The following is a 19,590-nucleotide window of genomic DNA, read 5'->3' on the forward strand; positions in this document are numbered from 1 at the left end:
TGTAAAATTATTTCCAATTGTATGATAAATTGCCTTTCAGGGTTTTTTTATTATAGCCACTACGTTTACATTCAAATTAAGGAGAACAAGGCATACGTTGTTTTTATTGATGTGTGTTTTTCCGTTGGCTACCTGCTGACGATGATTTTGTTACTGAAACCACATCAATGATAGATCATTGATTTGGAAGTTTTGAACGTACAAGTGTGACCTCAGGTATATAGCCACCGTATTAAGGTGCGTCCATTCATAAATACTTTTTAGTAAAATATTGCAAAAAAACTTAGTAGAAATAGGTGTTCGTTGATCGATTTGTGTCATTCATAAAGTTCAGTCAAACCTGAATAAGGGATTTTCTATTTAAGTTATCGAATACAATACAACATGTAATTCAAGAAGAGCTCTTTTAATACGGAGAAAAACAAGGAAACCTGTACAATGAACCTAGCCCAGTTTGAAGCAACATCAGAAAGATGCAACTTGGCAATTGTTGATGGACCAGTAAGTGAACGGAGTCGCATGTCCCTAAAAAACCATGTCATGGGAAGCTTCAAATTTCTTAAGTCCACTACCAAAAAATGGAGAGAGAGAACCGATTTAAATGCTATAGCGCTAAAGTCCCTATGAAGCAAAACATTAAACTTCCCGCATATATCTGATCAAGTCATTTCTGTAGCGCTCGCTGTCTTTTAGAAGTTTTGTTATTCTGAAAGCGCTTGTTGCTTTTTACAGAAAAAAAGAAAAATATAAGTCTGATTTATTACAGAAATTGTTCGAAATAACCAAGGTAAAAGGCGAATTAATGTGCAAAAAGATGAGAAATTCTACTAACTACAAGTTGAGAGCAAATACCGCATTGGCTGTTGCAGTGAGAAACCTGCTGGTGCCAATACCATACACCCATCCAAGCGATAGAGAGCCATGGATGCGAATGTCTCCACATTTTCCAACTCAGCGATACTTGATTGTTCTGAAAGTAGCATGGACCAATGCGGCAATAGTGCAGATAGCCCTTGGAAGGATTACAATGCAAAATCAAAGAGAAAAAGAACAGGCATTGCAAAACGCCTTGTAGCAATGGTCTGCCCCCAGCCTCAGTCAGTCAGTCAGGAACCCACAAGACTATATACAAGGAATCTGGTCGGGTGAAGCAGTATTTGGTAAGCACGTTTTATCTGGAGAAGTAAAGCATGCACATTGAGGGCAAACACCTTGAGAGCGTTGAATATCAAGCCCTGGTCTTCATAAATGAATCCAAAGAAATTAAGTTGAATGCGCTCAATTAAAAGATGGGAAAGCTCAAACAACCGAAGAATGACTCCAGATTATGTTAAATGAATTCAAGATCAATTGTGATGATTGTTGCCGATACAACAAGCGTAATGCCGGTATTTACGCTTGTTGTATCGGCGACATGCGTTTTAGTTCGACTGCAGCAAATTTTTGAAGAGAAAGGTGATCTCACACCCACGATGGACGATGAGCTTTGAAGAGAAAGGTGACCTCACACCCACGATGGACGATGAGCTTTGTGGATCGACTAGATCACCAAACATCGAGTACGTCTTTGTGTAGGATTTAATGAGTAATTATGATGAAGTGAAAGCAGCCTTCAGAAATGGTAAAACTCAGATTTAGGGAACAGACGACTGAAGAGACGACATGAAGTTTCTCTTCCAGCTCACTCGTGTCTTCCTTCACTTCTCTGGGAGCAGTGAATTTCCTTTCGAAAAGTTTAAGCAGATACCAAGAGCTATTCTACCTCTTCTTGCGTTTATTCTGATACCTGAAACCCGGAACAGGTTGCGTAAAATTTATTAATTTATTTCATTGTCGTGGGCTAATCATTGGTGTGGTAGTCAATTGTTTCGCGCTGAAGATTTTGAAGAACTATCTGTAGTTCTGAATTACTAATCAAAAGCTTTCAAATGCTTGAAGACATACTGGAAAAGATATGAATTTCTTTTTTTCATATTACCCGGAGCAACCAGTGCTGTGAGCGTGTGATAAAAGTTATGCAAGACTTATATAACTCCGGCTGCAATAAGGACAATCTCCCGTTTAAATTCACCCTCTCCAATGAAAACGAGGATATTTAACTTCCTTGAGTAAGTATGGCCTGGAACGAGCTCTTGATTTAATTTCTTGAGCCCCTGGAAGCCACATTTTTTGTCCGATTTGGCTAACATTTTGCATGTGGTGTTCTGTTATGACTTCCAATAACGGTTCAAATCGGTCTATAATCTGATATAGCTCCTATATAAACCCATCTCCCGATTTGACTTCACAAGCCTCAATTTTTGTTCGATTTGGCTGAAATCTTGCATGCGGTGTTCAGCTACGACTTCCAACAACTGTGCGAAGTACGGTCCAAATCAGTGATATAATTTCCATGTAAACCGGTTGACAGAAGTTTGGTATGTAGAATAAGAGTATGCCATTCAACAAAATTTATTTTGTATACATTTTTAGCTGAATCCATGGTGGTGGATTCAGCCTGGTCGAATTTAGCACGCTTTTATGTGTTTTTGCTTTAAATTCGGCCTATCTTAGTGTTTGCCTTTTAATTGGAATATACTACCCAATACCTCCTCTCACTCGTTTCCCCTTTAATTGGACACTAAAAAGAAACAAAAAGAAGAATAAGACAACAAAAACCACTCACCTTGTTGATAACGAAGTGAAGCACAGATGTTTTAGTGCGACACGTAAGGACATAGTTATCCGGCTGGGATGTGCAATCTCTAATCAGAAAATCTCCTTCACGCTGAACAATCTCTTCGGCACGTTGGCGTGGCAATGGCCCATGATACCAGGCGTGTGAGCGCAAATCACGTGAATCCAAGCCTAATTCCCATTCTAGGGCCTTCTTAAGGGCCAAAACTTCTTGTTGTTCATTCGTTTGAGTTGTTATGGAACCCATCATTGATGGTTGGCTAAATGATCCACCACAATTGGAGGATTCGTTGTCCATATCAGCTGCTGTTGAATCCTTCGCTTTTGAGCTATTGCTGTCCGTCTCGAGTTCACCTTTTTCGTTGATGTTTTCAGCACGGGTTTTCAGTTCTTCATAGCTGCGTCGAAGAAAACCAAATCAAGGGATACCATCAAGGTATTTCAACCCCATTCATAGCAGGGACAGCAGTTTTGTGGAAACACAACCACAATTTACCACAACAAATAGAAACAAATTTGTAAAATTGAACATTTTTTATTGTTATTTGTCACAAACTTAAGAAAATATATTATAGGTATTTTTGATTTTTCTTATACTTTTCAGCAAAAGTTGGCTTAGTTACAAAGTTCACTGTCCCTCATAAGTTTTCACATTTTTAATCAATTTTTTTCTTACATTCATATCCAGAGAATTCGAAGTACTTTTATTGATTTGAACCTTTTAATATTTCATGGGGTTTCTTTTTCTATCCAAAATATACTTATTATTAATCCCATTACATTTCCTTTAGCATTTGCAAAACATATTTGATTTTTTATAACTTTTCACGCCCGGCCCAGCCCAAGAAAATTTCAGTTTCCTTTCCTTCTCTGGTTCTCTTCCACTTCAAATGTCCTTTCATCTACGGTTACTCTTTTATCCTTTTCGTTTCGGTAGTACTAAGGACTTTTTTGCACAACCACACGCACATACACCGACGATACACGCTCAGGACTTGTATACTCCTGGACGTGCATTTTCAATCTGATGTTTTGCCTGTGTCAAAGTAGCACAAAGGCTCATAGTAGCAATTTTATTTTGGTACTTCAAATGTTCTTTCATAGCGACAGGACGCACTCCCCTAATATGAGGAAGCAAAACAATGAAAATTATACGAGGGTTGGTATGAAGAAGTTGTTGTAGTTATTTAAAAATGTTCTCCAATTGGAAATTATTGTTTATGAAAGAAAGTTAAACCCATCGAAAGAAAATTGAAAGGGAAAAAATTGGGTTTTGGTGGCTATGAGCCGAAGATTTAATATTTGGCTTAACCGGGATATAACATATAAGTAATGGCCATCTCTTTTATTAAGGAGTGCAAAAATGTAACGATAAGGAATAGAAACGCACTTCTCATATCATGATTCCGTTTTGAAAAACTCAAAATATTGCCCTAATTAACCATAGAGCATTAATATTTTTTTTTCAAAATATTCCCCATTAAGATCTTTACACTTTTGCTTGCGTTTAAACCAATTGTCGAAGCACTTTTGCCACTCTGATTGAGGTATATCCAAAACATCCATTCTAAACGCATCAACCGCTTCTTCAGGTGTCGAAAATCGTTGATCTCTCATTTTATATTTTACGTACAGGAATAAAAAGAAGTCATTCGGTGCCACGTCAGGACCATACGGTGGATGTCTCATCAAATCGATGTTTTGAGTGCTCAAAAAATGCAGTTGTTTGAGCCGATGTGTGAGAGCTCGCATTGTCATGGTGAAGAGTGATCCGTCTTCGGCGGTTGGTCTTCTTCATTTCATGGAAGAAAACTGGCAAACAAATAGTTGTGCACCACCCAGAATTGTCTGTTCTGAGTTGTTCTAGTGGTACGATTGGGACAAATCCAGTTTTTTAGAAAAAATGCGATCAATTGCTTGGAAGTGCTTCGTGCGCCAGCAACTTTTGTTGATATTTGGCTCATCTTGAAACACCCATACAGTCGACTGCTGTTTACTTTCGGGCTCATACGAGTAAATTCACGATTCATCGCCAGTCACGATGTCATAGACGTGTTTCGAAGCACCGCGATCGTATTTTTGGAGCATTTCTTTCGACCAATCCACACGAGCCTTTTTTTTGAGCAATTGACAAATTGTGTGGGTTTCAACGTTAAAAAATTTTTTTGGCGGTCAAATATTCAATGCTGGTCGCACTAGTGCCGAAGGTTGTCTCAATCTCACGATAGGTCGACGATCTTGGAATATCAGTTGGCGCACAGCATCAATGGTGTTTGGAACAACAACTGATTTTGGACGACCTTCATGAAATTCGTCTTGGAGTGAACTACGAACTCGGTTGAATTGTATGGTGAATTCATTCATCGATAAACACTCTACCTTGATGGAGCTTCATCGCCGAAAAATTAATAAAGTTCATCGTTGCACAGTTGTTGGATTAATCCACGTCGAAAATTGTAAATAATTATCGCACGAAATTGTTAGAGAATTAATTCCATTTTTTGGGGGAGATGAATCTTTTAAGCTGCTGTAAGCAACACAAATAGCGCTCGCATGTCAAAACATACAAAAATGTCAAGTTTTAGGATAGAGCTGTCAGTTGGCAGATTGCAGCACTATGGTTGTCCAATCCCGAAATATAAAAGGCGACCCTCGTATATACTAAGAGAATTTTGTTTTCCCTTATCAGCCAAAAATATCCGATAAAATTAAATTAAATTTTTTTAATTTTATGGAAACCCAATTAATTTGTTTTCAATTGCAATAGAGCTGTAAGGCATATGACATTATTTTTACTATGAGTATATTGGGCTTTTAAGAATAATTTTACTTGAATAATTGATATTTTATCTGCTGCAACTTCAAACCAAACCGCAAATCGGGCCACCTGGAAGCTTTTCAGCGAACAGCGCTAATGACGTCGCCAAGATATAAATGTTTCTCTCAAAACCCCGTTTCCAAACTGAAACGTTAATAGTAAGAGCAGAGACAGCGGAGGACATGTTGAAGCTTTTGATAAAAACGCATTTTCTACAGGATACGACCGGACTCACGGGGATACCGGATCTTTGGAATAATGAGGTTGGTCGAAGGTTTATCATTACGGAATTTATGGTAAATGGCTTCAATCCATTTAAGTCACCCGGAACCGATGGAATATTTCCGGCGTAACTACAGAAGGAGGCCGACTATCTGGCGCCCCATCTGGCCACTATTTGCCCAGCTTGCCTAAGACTTGCATATACTCCGAAAGCCTGGCAGAAGGCAAGGGTGATATTTATACCCACGCCCGGCAAGGCAAGCTATGTTACACCAAATGCTTACAGACCTATAATCCTTATGTTCTTTCTACCCAAAGCCATGGAACGCATTGTGAAAACCATGATAATGAGTAGGATATCCAGCGAACAACTCAAATACAAACAGCATGCCTGTGTCAAGGAAAGGTCAGTGGAAACTGCCCTGCACAAGGTTGTGCATAAAATAGAAGAATCCTTCGATGCCAAAATGTGCACATTGGCGGTATGTGTTGGCATCGAGGGGGCTTATAACAATGTGTGGACCGACACACTGATCTAATTCTTAGATCCGTACCTGTGCACGGGAAAAACAAAGGTGGGCCATTTTGGTACACCACGTTTCCTCAGCAAAATAATTTTGATATCTGATAAGGTCCAATACTTAGGAGTGATCTTGGGCAGCAAACTGAATAGGATGTGTCACTTTCAGGAGCGTACCGAGTAGGCTTACAGATGTTATGCACTATGTAGACGGGCCTTAGGCTTGGAGTACATACGCCTCGGTAGTTTGGTGGACTGCAATAGAGAAAAAGTGTAACGTAAGGATAATATAACAGGTTCGGATTACAAGTTGTCTTGGTTTAAGCGGAGCGACAACGACCACGCCCACTAGGGCAATGGAGACCATTCTTGATAATCGACCCATAGACATACAGATTAAATGTAGGGCAGCCACTGCGGTTATGAGACTTAAGGCGGTGGAAGAATGGATAGAGGGTAGGAACAGGTCACACGATCGCTGCATAATCGAGGCGACGACAGGAAACCTGGAAGGCATGGAAGACGTTTCCGATCGGATATCTAAGACGACTCTTGACGTCTAGTGCTAGGCATTGCTGCCAGCGGCATAGTCTTCGATTGACGGAACTCTGGTATTGCCATCTGAAAGATCATGGTACACAGATGTATCAAAGCTAGAGGACAAGGTGGACCTGGGGGTCTACATTGAGAACCCAGGAACTGAAATCGGTTTTCAACAGCCTGACCATAATACGATCCTGCAGGCGGAGATCAGGGCGATCACGAAATGCGTGAGGTTGTGTGGTGTTCATGCGAGGACATCAAGTGTAAACATATTTACGAACAACCAGGACGAGAAGGCCACGAACAGTCTTGAAGTGTAAGAAGGATCGTGCAAATTCTCAGGGAAGGCGTTAATCCTTCCCTGAGAATGGCACGATCCGCATTGTTTAGGTGCCGAGCCATAGCGGAGTAAAGGGGAATAAAAGAGCGGACGATTTGGCAGTGAAGATCGGGATCGTGAAAAGTTGAGGATATTGCTGAAAGCAAGTAAGGAAGAGGTCAGTATTGATTTCGGTATTATAGCGGACACATAGGATTACGAGTTAACCTATCCAAAATAGGAGCGTTAAGATTATGAGACATTGTAGCTTTTCCTATGTCAATGGCAGCTTTCGTGGCTAACAGACACTTAGGTGGGGACACAATACCAGATAAGAAGCAACTTAGGGGCGTGGTATGGAAAACAATTAGGAATTTTGTTAGAAGCACGGAACTCCTACCTTGGATTTTTTTCGACGTTACTTTTTAGCATTCATGTCGCTCAACAAGCCGATTTCTGGCTTAGAATGGCCTCAACTGGGGAAAGTTTTAACATGGCATAGTACCTCACAAATATCGCCAGCATTAGGACGGGAAACCCAATGTTGTAAATTTTTTTTCTGATGTTCTCGTCAGGATTTGATCCCAGACTAAGGAAGGACCGCAGAAAATTCTTCAACAGGGCCAAAGCCACAAGAGTGCCACACGTTTGAAAGAAAATATAAGGGCGAGCTCAGAAAGGCTAAAAACAAATCCAGCACGCAACAAAATAATAATAAGTTTGTGAAATTTTTACTACAAACAAAATACTTTTATCATGTAGTTTTGCTTTTATTGTAACCGCGTAACGTTTCCTAGCAACATATCAAACGTTAGCCACAAACGTAGTATTATTAAACGTCACTAACTTTGTTTATTGTTAACCCTTTAGCAGCTTCGTCTACGGTAAAAGGACCTTCCTTTTGTTCTAAAACCCAGTACGCTTTACTTGCAAAAGTGCTTCGTTATCCGCAAACGATTATTCTTGTACTGGACCAATAATTATTCTCTTGTATCTCTCCTACTAGACAGAAAGTATGAGTATTTGAGCGTATAGACCAATGGTTGGCAAAAACTCTCACTCTATTGCACATTACTTTGTACATGCACAAGAAAATAATCCCAAGCAGACCCATAGGCTAGCAATAGTTGCAATTGTGTGCTCGTCACTGGTATATACACATTCTCACACTTAACATTTTTTGGTTTTGACTGAGCAAAGAGCAGTCAGAATATTAAGCAGCTCGGACGAGTGCGGATGGTAAACTCGGAATGTGACGATTTTTAAAGTAAAGGAAAACTAGTTGAAACCGCGAATAACATATTATATATATCAAGAATGAGTTTAATCATGGTAAAATATGTCCCTGATGATGTATCACCGGTTGAATTACAAGCTGTGTCTGATAAACTGGTTCATTAGCTCAAGGATATATACTCTGCTTGTATCTGCATGTCATATATACCTGTAGGATGGAGGGACACGAAAGTTTTTTATTCCGAAAGCAAGAAAACCTTACCACAGGAAGGCGAAAGATTTTCGCCCTATTAGTCTGTCATCCTTTATGCTGAAGACTTTAGAAAGGTTGATAGAAACATATCATAGGGCAAAGATCCCCAGGACAGAGATCGCCTGTCACGGCAGCAGCACGCATATAGTAAAGGCAAGTCCACTGAAACAGCCCTTCACGACCTCGTCGGCCACATAGAGAGTTCCCTCACTGTCAAGGAATATACAATAGTAGCATCCTTTGACATTGCATTGCAGCATTTCATCAAAAAAGTAAAACCGACGTCAATCATGAGAGAGTTGGAGTTTCACGGCATCAACTCTACGGCAGGCTTGGGATCTGTGGATCTAATAAGAGGAACACCACTTCCTCCACTTTGGAATTTAGCCATTAGCAATATATTATTGTTTCTGAAAAAAAGGTGTAAAAGTGGTCGCGTATGCTGTCATGGCTATTGCAGTAAGGTGAAAGTATCCCAGCACTTTTAGAGATATACTTCAGGAAGCTCTACTTGCACAGCGAAGTAGCCTACCGAAAGTGGTCTTGGCGTAAATCCGCGAAAGGCAGAACTGCAATAGTTATTTTGGTTCTCTGGATATATATTACAGTTGTCAGACATATAATGCTATATGGTGTTGTGGTCTGGTGGACGGCGCTTAAAAAGTCCACCTACTGTTCACCTACCGGATCCAAAGGATGGCTTGTTTGTGCAGCACAGAGGACTACACCAAATGATGCACTGAATTAAATGCTATATATAATGCCCCTGGACTGGACAAATTGCTGCGACCACTGCCGTGAGGCTAAGGAAGCTTTCTCTTTGGCCATGTGGTGGCTATGGACGCTGTGTTGTCCTTGATACAATGTCCGATGTTCCAGGCAGTGTGGATTCCATCCTACCTGAGCCGCTTTTTGATAAAAAGTACTGTATCACTATTCCTGATAGAACCGATTGGAACACCGATATCCCTGTTAATAGAAGTTACATAGACTTCTATACGGATGTTTCCAAACTAGGCGATCAGATGGGCTTTGAGGTATACTCTAAAGATCTAGAACTGGTCATGTCGAAAAGATTACCCGACCACTGCAGTGTGTATCAAGCGAAGATCCTTGCGTTATGATATATAATTTCATAACGACGATTGGCATAATATCTCCTCAGAAAGAAAGACAGCCATTAAATCCCTGGAGAACGTATTTCTGAACACAAAAACCGTCGCAGATATCTCAACGCGATGGCTGAATAGTTCAAAATTCACCTGTGGGTGCAGGGCCACCAATGGGTGCCGCGCCACTGAGATATCCCAGGGAATTGTAAAGTGGCCTAATCTAGAGTTGAAGAGGTCTCCCGCTTTGCTGTCACTGGCTAGAACAGACGTCTCAGTTATTATGTCCGTAATGACAGATCACTGTCTAATCGGAAAACATGCTGACATTCTGCAGGTTCCCAGTAACGACTTTTGCAGAAGCTGTGAGAAGATCAAAGAAGAAGAGATTATATAACACTTCCGTGTGTGTGTCCCGCACTAGCCGTCAGAAGGAGTTCCACTTTAGGTTCTCATTTCATTGAGAACCTGTCTGATTTAGCGGATGTGAAAATTCGCAAGTTATTGGGCTTTTTAAAGAGATCTGGACGGTTCAACGGTAGGAACTACAATAGAAGGCATCTTCCTTTTCAATTCCTGTGGTATCACAATGAACGAAAACGTCTGAGTGAGTATGATGGCAGACTGCCACCTAAACCTAGCCTAACAAAATGTTTTGCATGATCTTCTTACTAATTTATCTGCATGTATATCAGATATATATTAGGTTGCCCAAAAAGTAGTTGCGGATTTTTCATATAGTTGGCGTTGACAAATTTTTTCACAGCTTGTGACTCTGTAATTGCTCTCTTTCTTCTGTCAGTTATCAGCTATTACTTTTAGCTTGCTTTAGAAAAAAAGTGTAAAAAAAGTATATTTGATTAAAGTTCATTCTAAGTTTTATTAAAAATGCATTTACTTTCTTTTAAAAAATCCGCAATTACTTTTTGGGCAACCCAATATATATGTATGTATTGTCATTGAGGATAAACTTAAATCGGATAGTACTCATTAATATGTGAGAAGTTTGGCCACTGTTACTTAAAGGAATGTTTGTGGAAAAATTTGTAAAATTTGTATATCAGAAAAAGAAAGTCCATGAAAGAGAAAAAAGGAATTCCCAATGATGACGGCAGCCATAACGAATATTTAGGATATGGAAAGAATATTTTTCCCAACCATTAGTCCGGTAGTGGCGGTGGCGAGGATCCCACAAAACCAATCTACGATCAGAATGAAAGCTACATAGCAGTAGTCCGGCGTAAGAACAATAGAGCAGCAGGAGCCGATGGGTTGCTAGGTGAACTATTTAGCACCGGAGGCGACATGCTGCTGAAGCGTAAGCATCAGTTGCGAGGTTCGAGGTCCCGCACATAAGAAAGGAGAAAAAAAGTGGAAAAGGGGTAAGGCAACATAAGCTAACTATAGAGGAATCAATCACAAGATATTATCGACAGTTATGGACCTTGTGAGAGATAAAAATATGTTGTCCACAATATGATTAGTTTTATCAATGTGACTTTAAAAGTGGTAAGTCCATCACAGTCCAGATATTCACACTGTGCCAGATCCAAGAAAACCAGATCGACATTTACCATGTTTTTGTTCAATACAAAGCCGCCTTTGACTGCCCTATTCGTTTATTTGAAGTCATGTCTGAGTTTGAAATCCCCACAAAATTTATATGACTTTGCAGAGTGACGAGTGCAAGTCGAATAGGATATAACATCTCCGCAGAGATTAATACGAAACAAGATTTCAGACAGGGAGACAGCTTATCCCATTTTAATATCCTGTTGGTAGAGATTAAATAGACATGCACACTATGTACAATAAACACATGCCGCTTGTCTATGCCAACGACATCGATTTGGGATGGCGATCGGAAGCAGCGAAGTTCGAGATGGGACTTTTACTTTGGGAGAGTTAGCAATTTTATCTCAGTACCGCTATGAACGCATCGAACGACACCTAATTTAAAATAAAACGACGATTATATTGGCTTAAAGATGCAACTTTGGATTAAGCCAAAGAATGTTATCCGTTGTGTCGACATGACTGAAGCTCAAAGAAGTATTTTCAAAATTAAGTTCATGGTAAATGTGGAATGTCCGATGGCAAGTGAAGATGGATGTAAAGAAACTACATGCCAAATATTGGAAAAGGAAGATCAGAAGTGCGACGCACTTGGAAATCTGTTCAAAGTTCGTCTAATGGAACAAACGTTCAATGAGTATTAACAAGCCGTTGTCACAAGAATTAACATGCCTTCAACTTCACCACTTTGTCATTAGGGAGTCATTGTAAATGGCGTATCGCTGAGTAAGAAATAAGAATTAAATATTCTGTTGAAATGGCAAAGTCGTTTTGTGTAAAAATATAATTATTAATACATGTATAGAAAATTATATTCAACTATAGTCCTCGAACATCCCTCGTATGAAACCGTTATGTTGCATATGAGTGAATGCTGTATGCTCTGGGTGTAGATTTCAACCCTCCTCAGGGCATTTTCAAATTGCACTTTGCCGGATGAAAACAAAATGTAGAGTATCAGAAGAGAATCGCACAGAGAGCCGTGGTCCGTGGGAGCGAAAGTGGTTGGGCTCTGAGAGTGCAATAATATTTTCCCAGGCATGCGCAAATCTATTGTTATGACTTTTCATTAACGAAGCCATCAACAAATCATACAGGGGGTGTGTTTACTGTTCACATCATCACGGCTTTGTACGGGTGCCGGCGTTTGTTCTTTCGGCGGCATAGCTGTTACAACTGAATGATTTGTCAAGTATGTGAATGACCGTTGCTTTCTGAATACAGTGTTCATTTTTTTTTGTCAGGGTCAGATGATGGATGCATTGTAACAAATATTGGACATATTGCACTGTAATCGAAAAAACATTTCGGCAAGACCAAATCTAAAATATTCAGACGAACATGGCAAAATCGAATAAACAAGTGAGTGATCAAATCTAAGCACTATATTACCATGGTAGGGATTTATGAATTATTTCCTCAGATAAGACTTCTACTTAACAAAACGAAAAGGAAGTTGAAATTAGACAAGTTATACCGGATTGAACCATGTCAACTACCTATTATTCTATGATCACATGGGAATTCAACCGAGGACTTGCAGTACGAGTATTTGTCTAAAAATTCCCCTGACATAGGGGTCTCAATATTAATCGGGAGAAGACTGACAGCTGCCTGCCCACGGAAAAGACGAAAGTGGTCCATTTTGACTCACCACGTTTCCTCAACAAAACAATTTCGATATCTGGCAAGGTCCAATACTTAGGAGTGATTTTGGACAGGAAAATAAATTGGAAGAGCCTATGTGCACTATGCAGACGGTCCTTAGGTTCGAAATGGGGCCTGAATCCGAGGATAATCCACTGGGTCTACAGGAGCGAGACCAATACTTACATACGCCTGGGTACTTTGGTGGACTACAATGGAGAGCAAGCGCAACGTAAGTATAATATAACTGGTTCGGATAACAAGTTGTCTTGGCATAAGCGGAGCGATAAGGACCACGCCCTCAAGGACACTGGTTGCCATTCCGACCCAAAGACATACTGATTGAGAGTGAGGCAGCCACTGGGGCTATGAGACTTAAGGCGATGGGAGAATGGATAGAGGAAAGGAGCAGGTCATACCATCGCGTTGTAATCGACGCGACGATAGTAAACCTGGAATGAGTGAAGAGGTTTCCCGTCGAATACCTGAGATGACACTTGAGATCAAGGGCGAGGCACTACTACACGAGGTCAGTGGCATGGTCTTGGATTGACGGAACTCTTGTATTGCCATCCGGAAGATCATGATGAGGTGAGAAGACTAGGCCATGTCTGAATGAAAGTAGGAAGGACGTCAGTATAGCTATCGATATCGTAGCAGGACAAAAGACTGCGAGTTCACTAGTGCAAAATAGGTGCGGCAAATGATAGCATGTGTAGGGCATGTGGGGAACATTATGAGACGTTGAAAATTGGGAGAAAATCGAAAAAACTAGTAAAAAATATGCCGTGTGAAAATGGGTAGAGATATCTCTCTGAGCTGAGGTGCTAGCGAGATCGTGTGCAAAATTTCATGTCCCTTGGCTGTCCTGACTTTTAGCAGGGCGTATTTAATGTCTGCCTGGCTGTCTAAGGAGATATTTATGTCAATCGTCCTTATGACATTTTATCTTAGTCATTCCACCGCTTCCTCTTAATACACACTACAGTGGTCGGGTAATCTTTTCGATATGACCAGTTCTAGATATTTAGAGTACACCTTAAAGCCCACCTGGTCGTTTACTTTGCAACCATTCACATAGAAGTTTATGTAACTTATATTACCAGAGATATCGTAGTTCCAATCGGTTCTATCAGGATTAGTGGTACAGTACTCTTTGTCAAAAAGCAGCTAAGGCTGGGTGTAATTCACACTACCTGCAACATCGGACATTGTATCAAGGATAACACAGTGTCCGTAGCTGCCAATGACCAAAGAGAAAGCTCCTTTAGCCTCGAGGCGGTGGTCACAGCAATTTGTCTTGGCACAAAGTCCAGGGGCATTATATGTAGCATTAAATTCAGTGCTTCAGATGGTGCCGTCCTTAGTGCGGCTATGATGCACAAACAAGCAATCCTTTGGATCCGTTTGAGTATTGAACAGTAGGTGGACTTTTGAAGCGCCGTCCACCAGATAACATCACAATATAGCATAATAGGTCTGACAACTGCAGTATATACCCAGTGCGTGACTCGCGGCCTAAACCTCAAATTTTCCCAATGGCTATCTTGCAGGTGTAAAGGGCAATAGTCGCCTTGCCGTTTTCAAAATGTTGTATTTGAAGTTCAATTTCCATTCCAGCAAAACCCCGTATGTAAATGGCACATTCTTTCCTCCAAAAGAGGCAGGTGCAACTGTAGGTAACTTTTGTCTCCTGCTGAAAAAAACTACTTCTGTCTTGCACGGATTTATACCTAGACCACTTTCGGTAGCCCACTTAGCTGTTGCAAGTAGAGCTTCCTGAGACATGTCTCTTAAAGTGCTGGGAAACTTTCCCCTAATCGCAATTACCACGTCATCAGCATACGCGACCACTTTTACAGCTATTTCTTCCAGAGACAATAATATATTGTTAAGGGTTATATTCCAAAGTAGAGAAGACAGTACACCTCCTTGAGATGTTCCTCTGCTGACCCATCTTTTAAGATCTACAGATCCCAAGCCTACCGTTATGCATCTTTTAGTAAGTAGGTTAGTAATAAACTTTCTTATGGTAGAGTTGATGCCTAGAAACTTCAACTACTTCATGATTGTCGTCGGTTTTACATTATTGAAAGCACCTGCAATGTCAAGAAATGCTACCATTGTATATTCCTTGACAGCGAGAGAACCCACTGTGTTGCCGATTAGCATGTCATATATATCATCCTACAGGTATATATGACACGCTGATACAAGCAGAGTATATCTCCCTAAGCCAAGGAACCAATCTATCAGACACAGCTTGAAATTCCACCGGTGATACATTATCATGGCCTGGCGACTTAAAGGAGTTGAAACTTCTTATCGCCCAAAGGATTTTAGGTTCAGACACAATTTCCCTAATAAGCTCCGATGAAAGCATGAAAGCGACAACCTCTTCTGACGTCACGTTGCGGGGAGGAGAATTTCCCAGGAAATGGGTGTCAACGAGTAGTTCTAGTGTTTCCTCACTAGACATTGTCCATACATTCTCTGGCTTTTTCTGTCTTCGAGACCTATTGCGGTGGAGTATACCGAAATAGGTCTCGATTGCGGTGGGGTATACCGCAATAGGTCTCGAAGACAGAATCTTCCTTAGCTTTGAGGTAGAGATGTATCCTCCACGGAGCTGAAGAATTCTACCCAGGATTTGTTCTGAGCTTTTCTCAGCTAGCCCTTATATTTCCTTAGCCCAGCCTTATAAATGTCTCAATCGGGTGGTGCAGTGGCTTTCGCCCTGTTGAAGAGTTTTCTGCAGTCCTTCCTTAGACCAACCAGCTCTGGTGTCCACCATGGCGGTCGCTGTATGCCCCTTTGCATGGCACTGGGACATGCTGACGCAAGCGAGCCATTCAGGGCCTTCGTGATCCGTTTCACCATTATGTGAATGTCCTCCGCAGTTTCCACATCCTTTTCTGGTCTAGAAGGGATAGGCTTGCGGGGATTTTTGAATACTATCCAGCAAAAACAATTTTCGAAATCGGACCACAAACAAAGATTTGGCAGCTCCAACAAATTTTCGAAATACCGAGGTGACCAAAATAAGGGGCCTGCCAAAAAGCGCCCGAACAACCTATATCCTTGACATTTTGCACATGATCTCGCTAGCACCTCAGATCTAACCACTCCAAATGTCAAAGAGGTATCTCTCCCCTCTCTCTCAAAGTGTTATCTCTCCCCTTTATCATACGGCATAGTTTTTAATGTTTTTTTTTTATTTTCTCCCACTGTGTGTTGGAGCATTTTCTATGTCATTGTCCGGCTTCCGTGGCTAGTAGACTTCGGCACTTAGATGATAACACAATACCAGACTTGAACGAACTTGGAGACGTTGAATTGTGAGCACTTGACTTAGGTTTTTTCGAGTTTACTTTTAGAATTTAGAGAGAACAAGCCAACCACTGACTTATGTGTGTGTCCATAGTGGCATGGGCGGTTTAATATCTCTCTATGCAAGGATAACACACATTAAATTATATATGGGTCCTGCTCCGTTTCCTGTCTAGTGTTGATTAAACTTACATGATATCGGCTTCTCCAAAAGTAAATCGTTTCTTTTCCACTGGGCTATTCATCTTTGGACGACTACAGTATGAGGAGTTTCTTAGCATCGAGATTTCATGTAGATCCAAATTTGTTGTATTACAAACGGTGGTGCTACCACCGCGTGACATACGAATTGCTGGACATGAGTTTTTTCGTTTTAGCTGTAGCGTGGAATTGTTATTGCATGAGGCTGAAATGGAAATATTGCAGCGATTAGGTTTATCATTAATTAGATAAACGACACATATTATTTTATAAAAGGGGAACGTACTAAAAAAAAATCTAATTAGCCCCAAGTAAAGATAAATCCAGAAATACTTCACATAGTCATTTGATATGATCATTGTAAAGAAAATATTTCAATAAAATATTCTGGATGTGGTAGAATAGATCCATTTTAATAAACATTATTTTTGTGGCCATATGAGGGACTGATGAGACTCTAACTGTTCATGAAGTTAAATCGGAGAATCGGTTTTTGTAGGCTTAAATTTACTTATGTTGAAGGTTTTAAGTGTATGTCACACACGAAATTTTATCCCAATCGGCTTGGTTTATATGGGATCTATATACAATTATGAACTATTTGCAATCTCCACCATACTGGAGGTAATTTACATGCCTTTATTATTTATGCTCTAAAATCTTTCGTTGAGGTAGTGTTGAGGCAGAGCAAAGTCGAAATGTGATTTGCAAAATTGAAATGTATTCGCTAAAATATTGTGTTAATACAGTACTTTAACGAAATTATTTATGTGTGAGTTTAAAATTTAAAATGTTTTATTGGTACCTCCGCCACATCCTTGTTAAACGTCTGTATTTATATTCATGATTTAAAGAGCCGGTAGCGTGGTGGGAGTCTATACATCGCTGAGGACGAAGGAACTGGACTTTGTTAACATGTCATTGAGCACTATTACGAGGACTGTTATGTATATGTCTGGCCTAGGCAACACTAAGTGTTGCCATGTGCAATCTGGCATTTCCTTTACGAATTTCGTAAAGTTCATTTAAAAACAGAAAACTTGATGCTGTGCCTAAACTTATAATGCAAGTCATGTGACACACCGTGATAGAGATGCATTCTTGGACATTTCTCCCACCAGTATGAATTCGATATTGCATGAACACCTCTCCGAAAGAAAGATTGGTTCTCGTTGGATCCCGCACAATTTGACAATCGCCCAAAAAAGGCTCGTGTCGATTGGTGCAAAGAAAGTTGACAAAAATACGATCGCTGGTGAGATGGTCACAGGTTACGAATCATGAATCTATGGATATGGGCCGGAAACAAAACAATACACGACCGTATGGGTCTTCGAAGACGAGCCAAATCCAACAAACGTAAGAAGTTCGTGGAAGAAGCACTTTGAATGTGTGCAAATGGACGCCTGTTTCTTCGGATAAACTGTTCATGTGGCAATTGTTCCACTTCAGCAACGTAGGAAGGTCATTTCTGAGTGCTACACAACAATTTCTACGAAAAATGAGAACAAGAGAAGATGAATCATTGTTCACCATGACAATGGTGAACCATCAACACATCGGCTCAAACCAGCAAAATTTTAACCGGCAAAAAAAAATTGTGGTTAACGATTTTCGGCGCCATAAGTTGCTGTTGAAGCGTTCAATAACAATGTTTTATGCTTGGGGTGCACATGTGAAAGTGTGTAAATCATGCTTGAGAGTATTTTCAAAAACAACAAAACTATTTTTGATGATAAATATTTGCATTTGCATTATTAGGCTAGAAATATGTATAGCAGCCCTCGTATGATACCATAATTTAGAATTTTCAATACATCGACTCGCTCTACACTTTATCACAAAATAATCAGTACCTTGAGGATTTTTATTGCCAAGGGAAAACATATATAATTGATTTTAGCCTCCATTATCACACCTACCTTCAAGATTCATTGATTGTCTACGCTTCGCTTGGACTCGCACCAAGCTCGAAAGCATTTTGCTACGATGTTCCATATTTCGTACTCCCATCTCTTTGAGAGCGGCATCATCTAGATCCAACAAATCTTCTACACAAGGATACATCTGAAAAATCACTGGAACATCAATTCAGTATGCATGGGAATCCTCATAAACGTCTTTAAACCCACTCTCATATTCTGCCAAATCAAGAAGATCCAACCACTCGGATATTGGCATCTTCGAATTAAACACGGTCATAGTTTGAGCATCTTTGCTACGCCTCATGCTGGAATAGCGAAAACTCCAATAGATGCTTCCACGACGTTGATGTGGCATGCTCTTGGCATCCAATTGGCGGGCCTGCACATTTCCCATTGTCAATACACCGCCCGCTTGAAATGGATTTAATTACTTTTACTTTAATCGCAGACGCCGTCGCTCATTTGCGAGATTTTTAGAATTTTTTTGGCGTTTTGACCGCTCGCTCTGTTGTTTATTGACTGAAAATGTTGTCAATGCCATTTCGTGTTGTGAGCCCACCCGAAGACAACGTTGAGCGCTGTTGTCAACGTCTCTGCTGGCCGTGGAAGATTTGCGTATGCCGGCGACACTACTCATGAATGGGTTCTGTTACTTTAAGAATATTTTTGTAAAATATTTAATTGTATATTTCGGGTACTCTACTGCAGGTAAGGGTCCAAATATTGACATATATTTGCATAGATGTTGATGTTCAAGTGGTAAATTAAGTGGGCAATAATATAAAATAATATAATAATGTTATAATTCAAAGATATACGTTAGAATGTCCTATTCTATTAAGGTGAATATTTTATTTGTATACCCTACACAACTACTGTGGTACGGGGTATTATAACTTAGTGCATTTGTTTGTAGCACCCAGAAGGAAGAGAGATAGGCCCATTGATATTTAGCTATGTCCGTCTGTCCATGTTAATTTGTGTACAAACTACAGGTAGCAATTTTTATCCGATCATCTTCGAATTTGGTACAGGCATGTTTTTTCTTTTCGAAGCCTATTGAAATTTGAAAAAATTGGTTCAGATTTGGATATAACTCCCATATATATGTTTGTCCGATTTGCAGTAATCTTATATATAAAATTCAATTTGTGTTTGTTTGTCGGTTTGTTCCGTATAGACTCAAAAACGGTTAAACCGATTTCCTTGAAATTTT

The 19,590-nt window shown here is 40.1% G+C and overlaps 1 protein-coding gene across 1 annotated transcript; it reads right to left on the reverse strand.

Annotated features, from left to right (window-relative positions):
* Window positions 1-827: 827 nt before the first annotated feature.
* On the reverse strand, window positions 828-18,668 carry LOC131996131 (SH2 domain-containing protein 3C-like). Its single transcript, XM_059365582.1, has 6 exons — window positions 18,582-18,668; window positions 18,372-18,516; window positions 16,441-16,654; window positions 2,666-3,074; window positions 2,599-2,620; window positions 828-1,012 (listed from the first exon to the last, which is right to left on the reverse strand). The coding sequence occupies exons 1-6, from the start codon at window positions 18,585-18,587 to the stop codon at window positions 828-830; spliced, it is 981 nt and encodes a 326-aa protein (XP_059221565.1). The 5' UTR covers window positions 18,588-18,668.
* Window positions 18,669-19,590: the final 922 nt, after the last annotated feature.

This window comes from Stomoxys calcitrans, chromosome 3 (assembly GCF_963082655.1).
Source record: "Stomoxys calcitrans chromosome 3, idStoCalc2.1, whole genome shotgun sequence".
NCBI classification, from domain to species: Eukaryota; Metazoa; Arthropoda; class Insecta; order Diptera; family Muscidae; genus Stomoxys; species Stomoxys calcitrans.

Coding starts and splice junctions, on each gene's coding strand:
- LOC131996131 (XM_059365582.1), bottom strand. Junction 16,655..18,371: donor ACAATCAATGAATCTTGAAG/GTAGGTGTGATA, acceptor TTTCCATTTCAG/CCTCATGCAATAACAATTCC. Junction 1,013..2,598: donor TCCAATTAAAGGGGAAACGA/GTGAGAGGAGGT, acceptor AATCCTTCCAAG/GGCTATCTGCACTATTGCCG.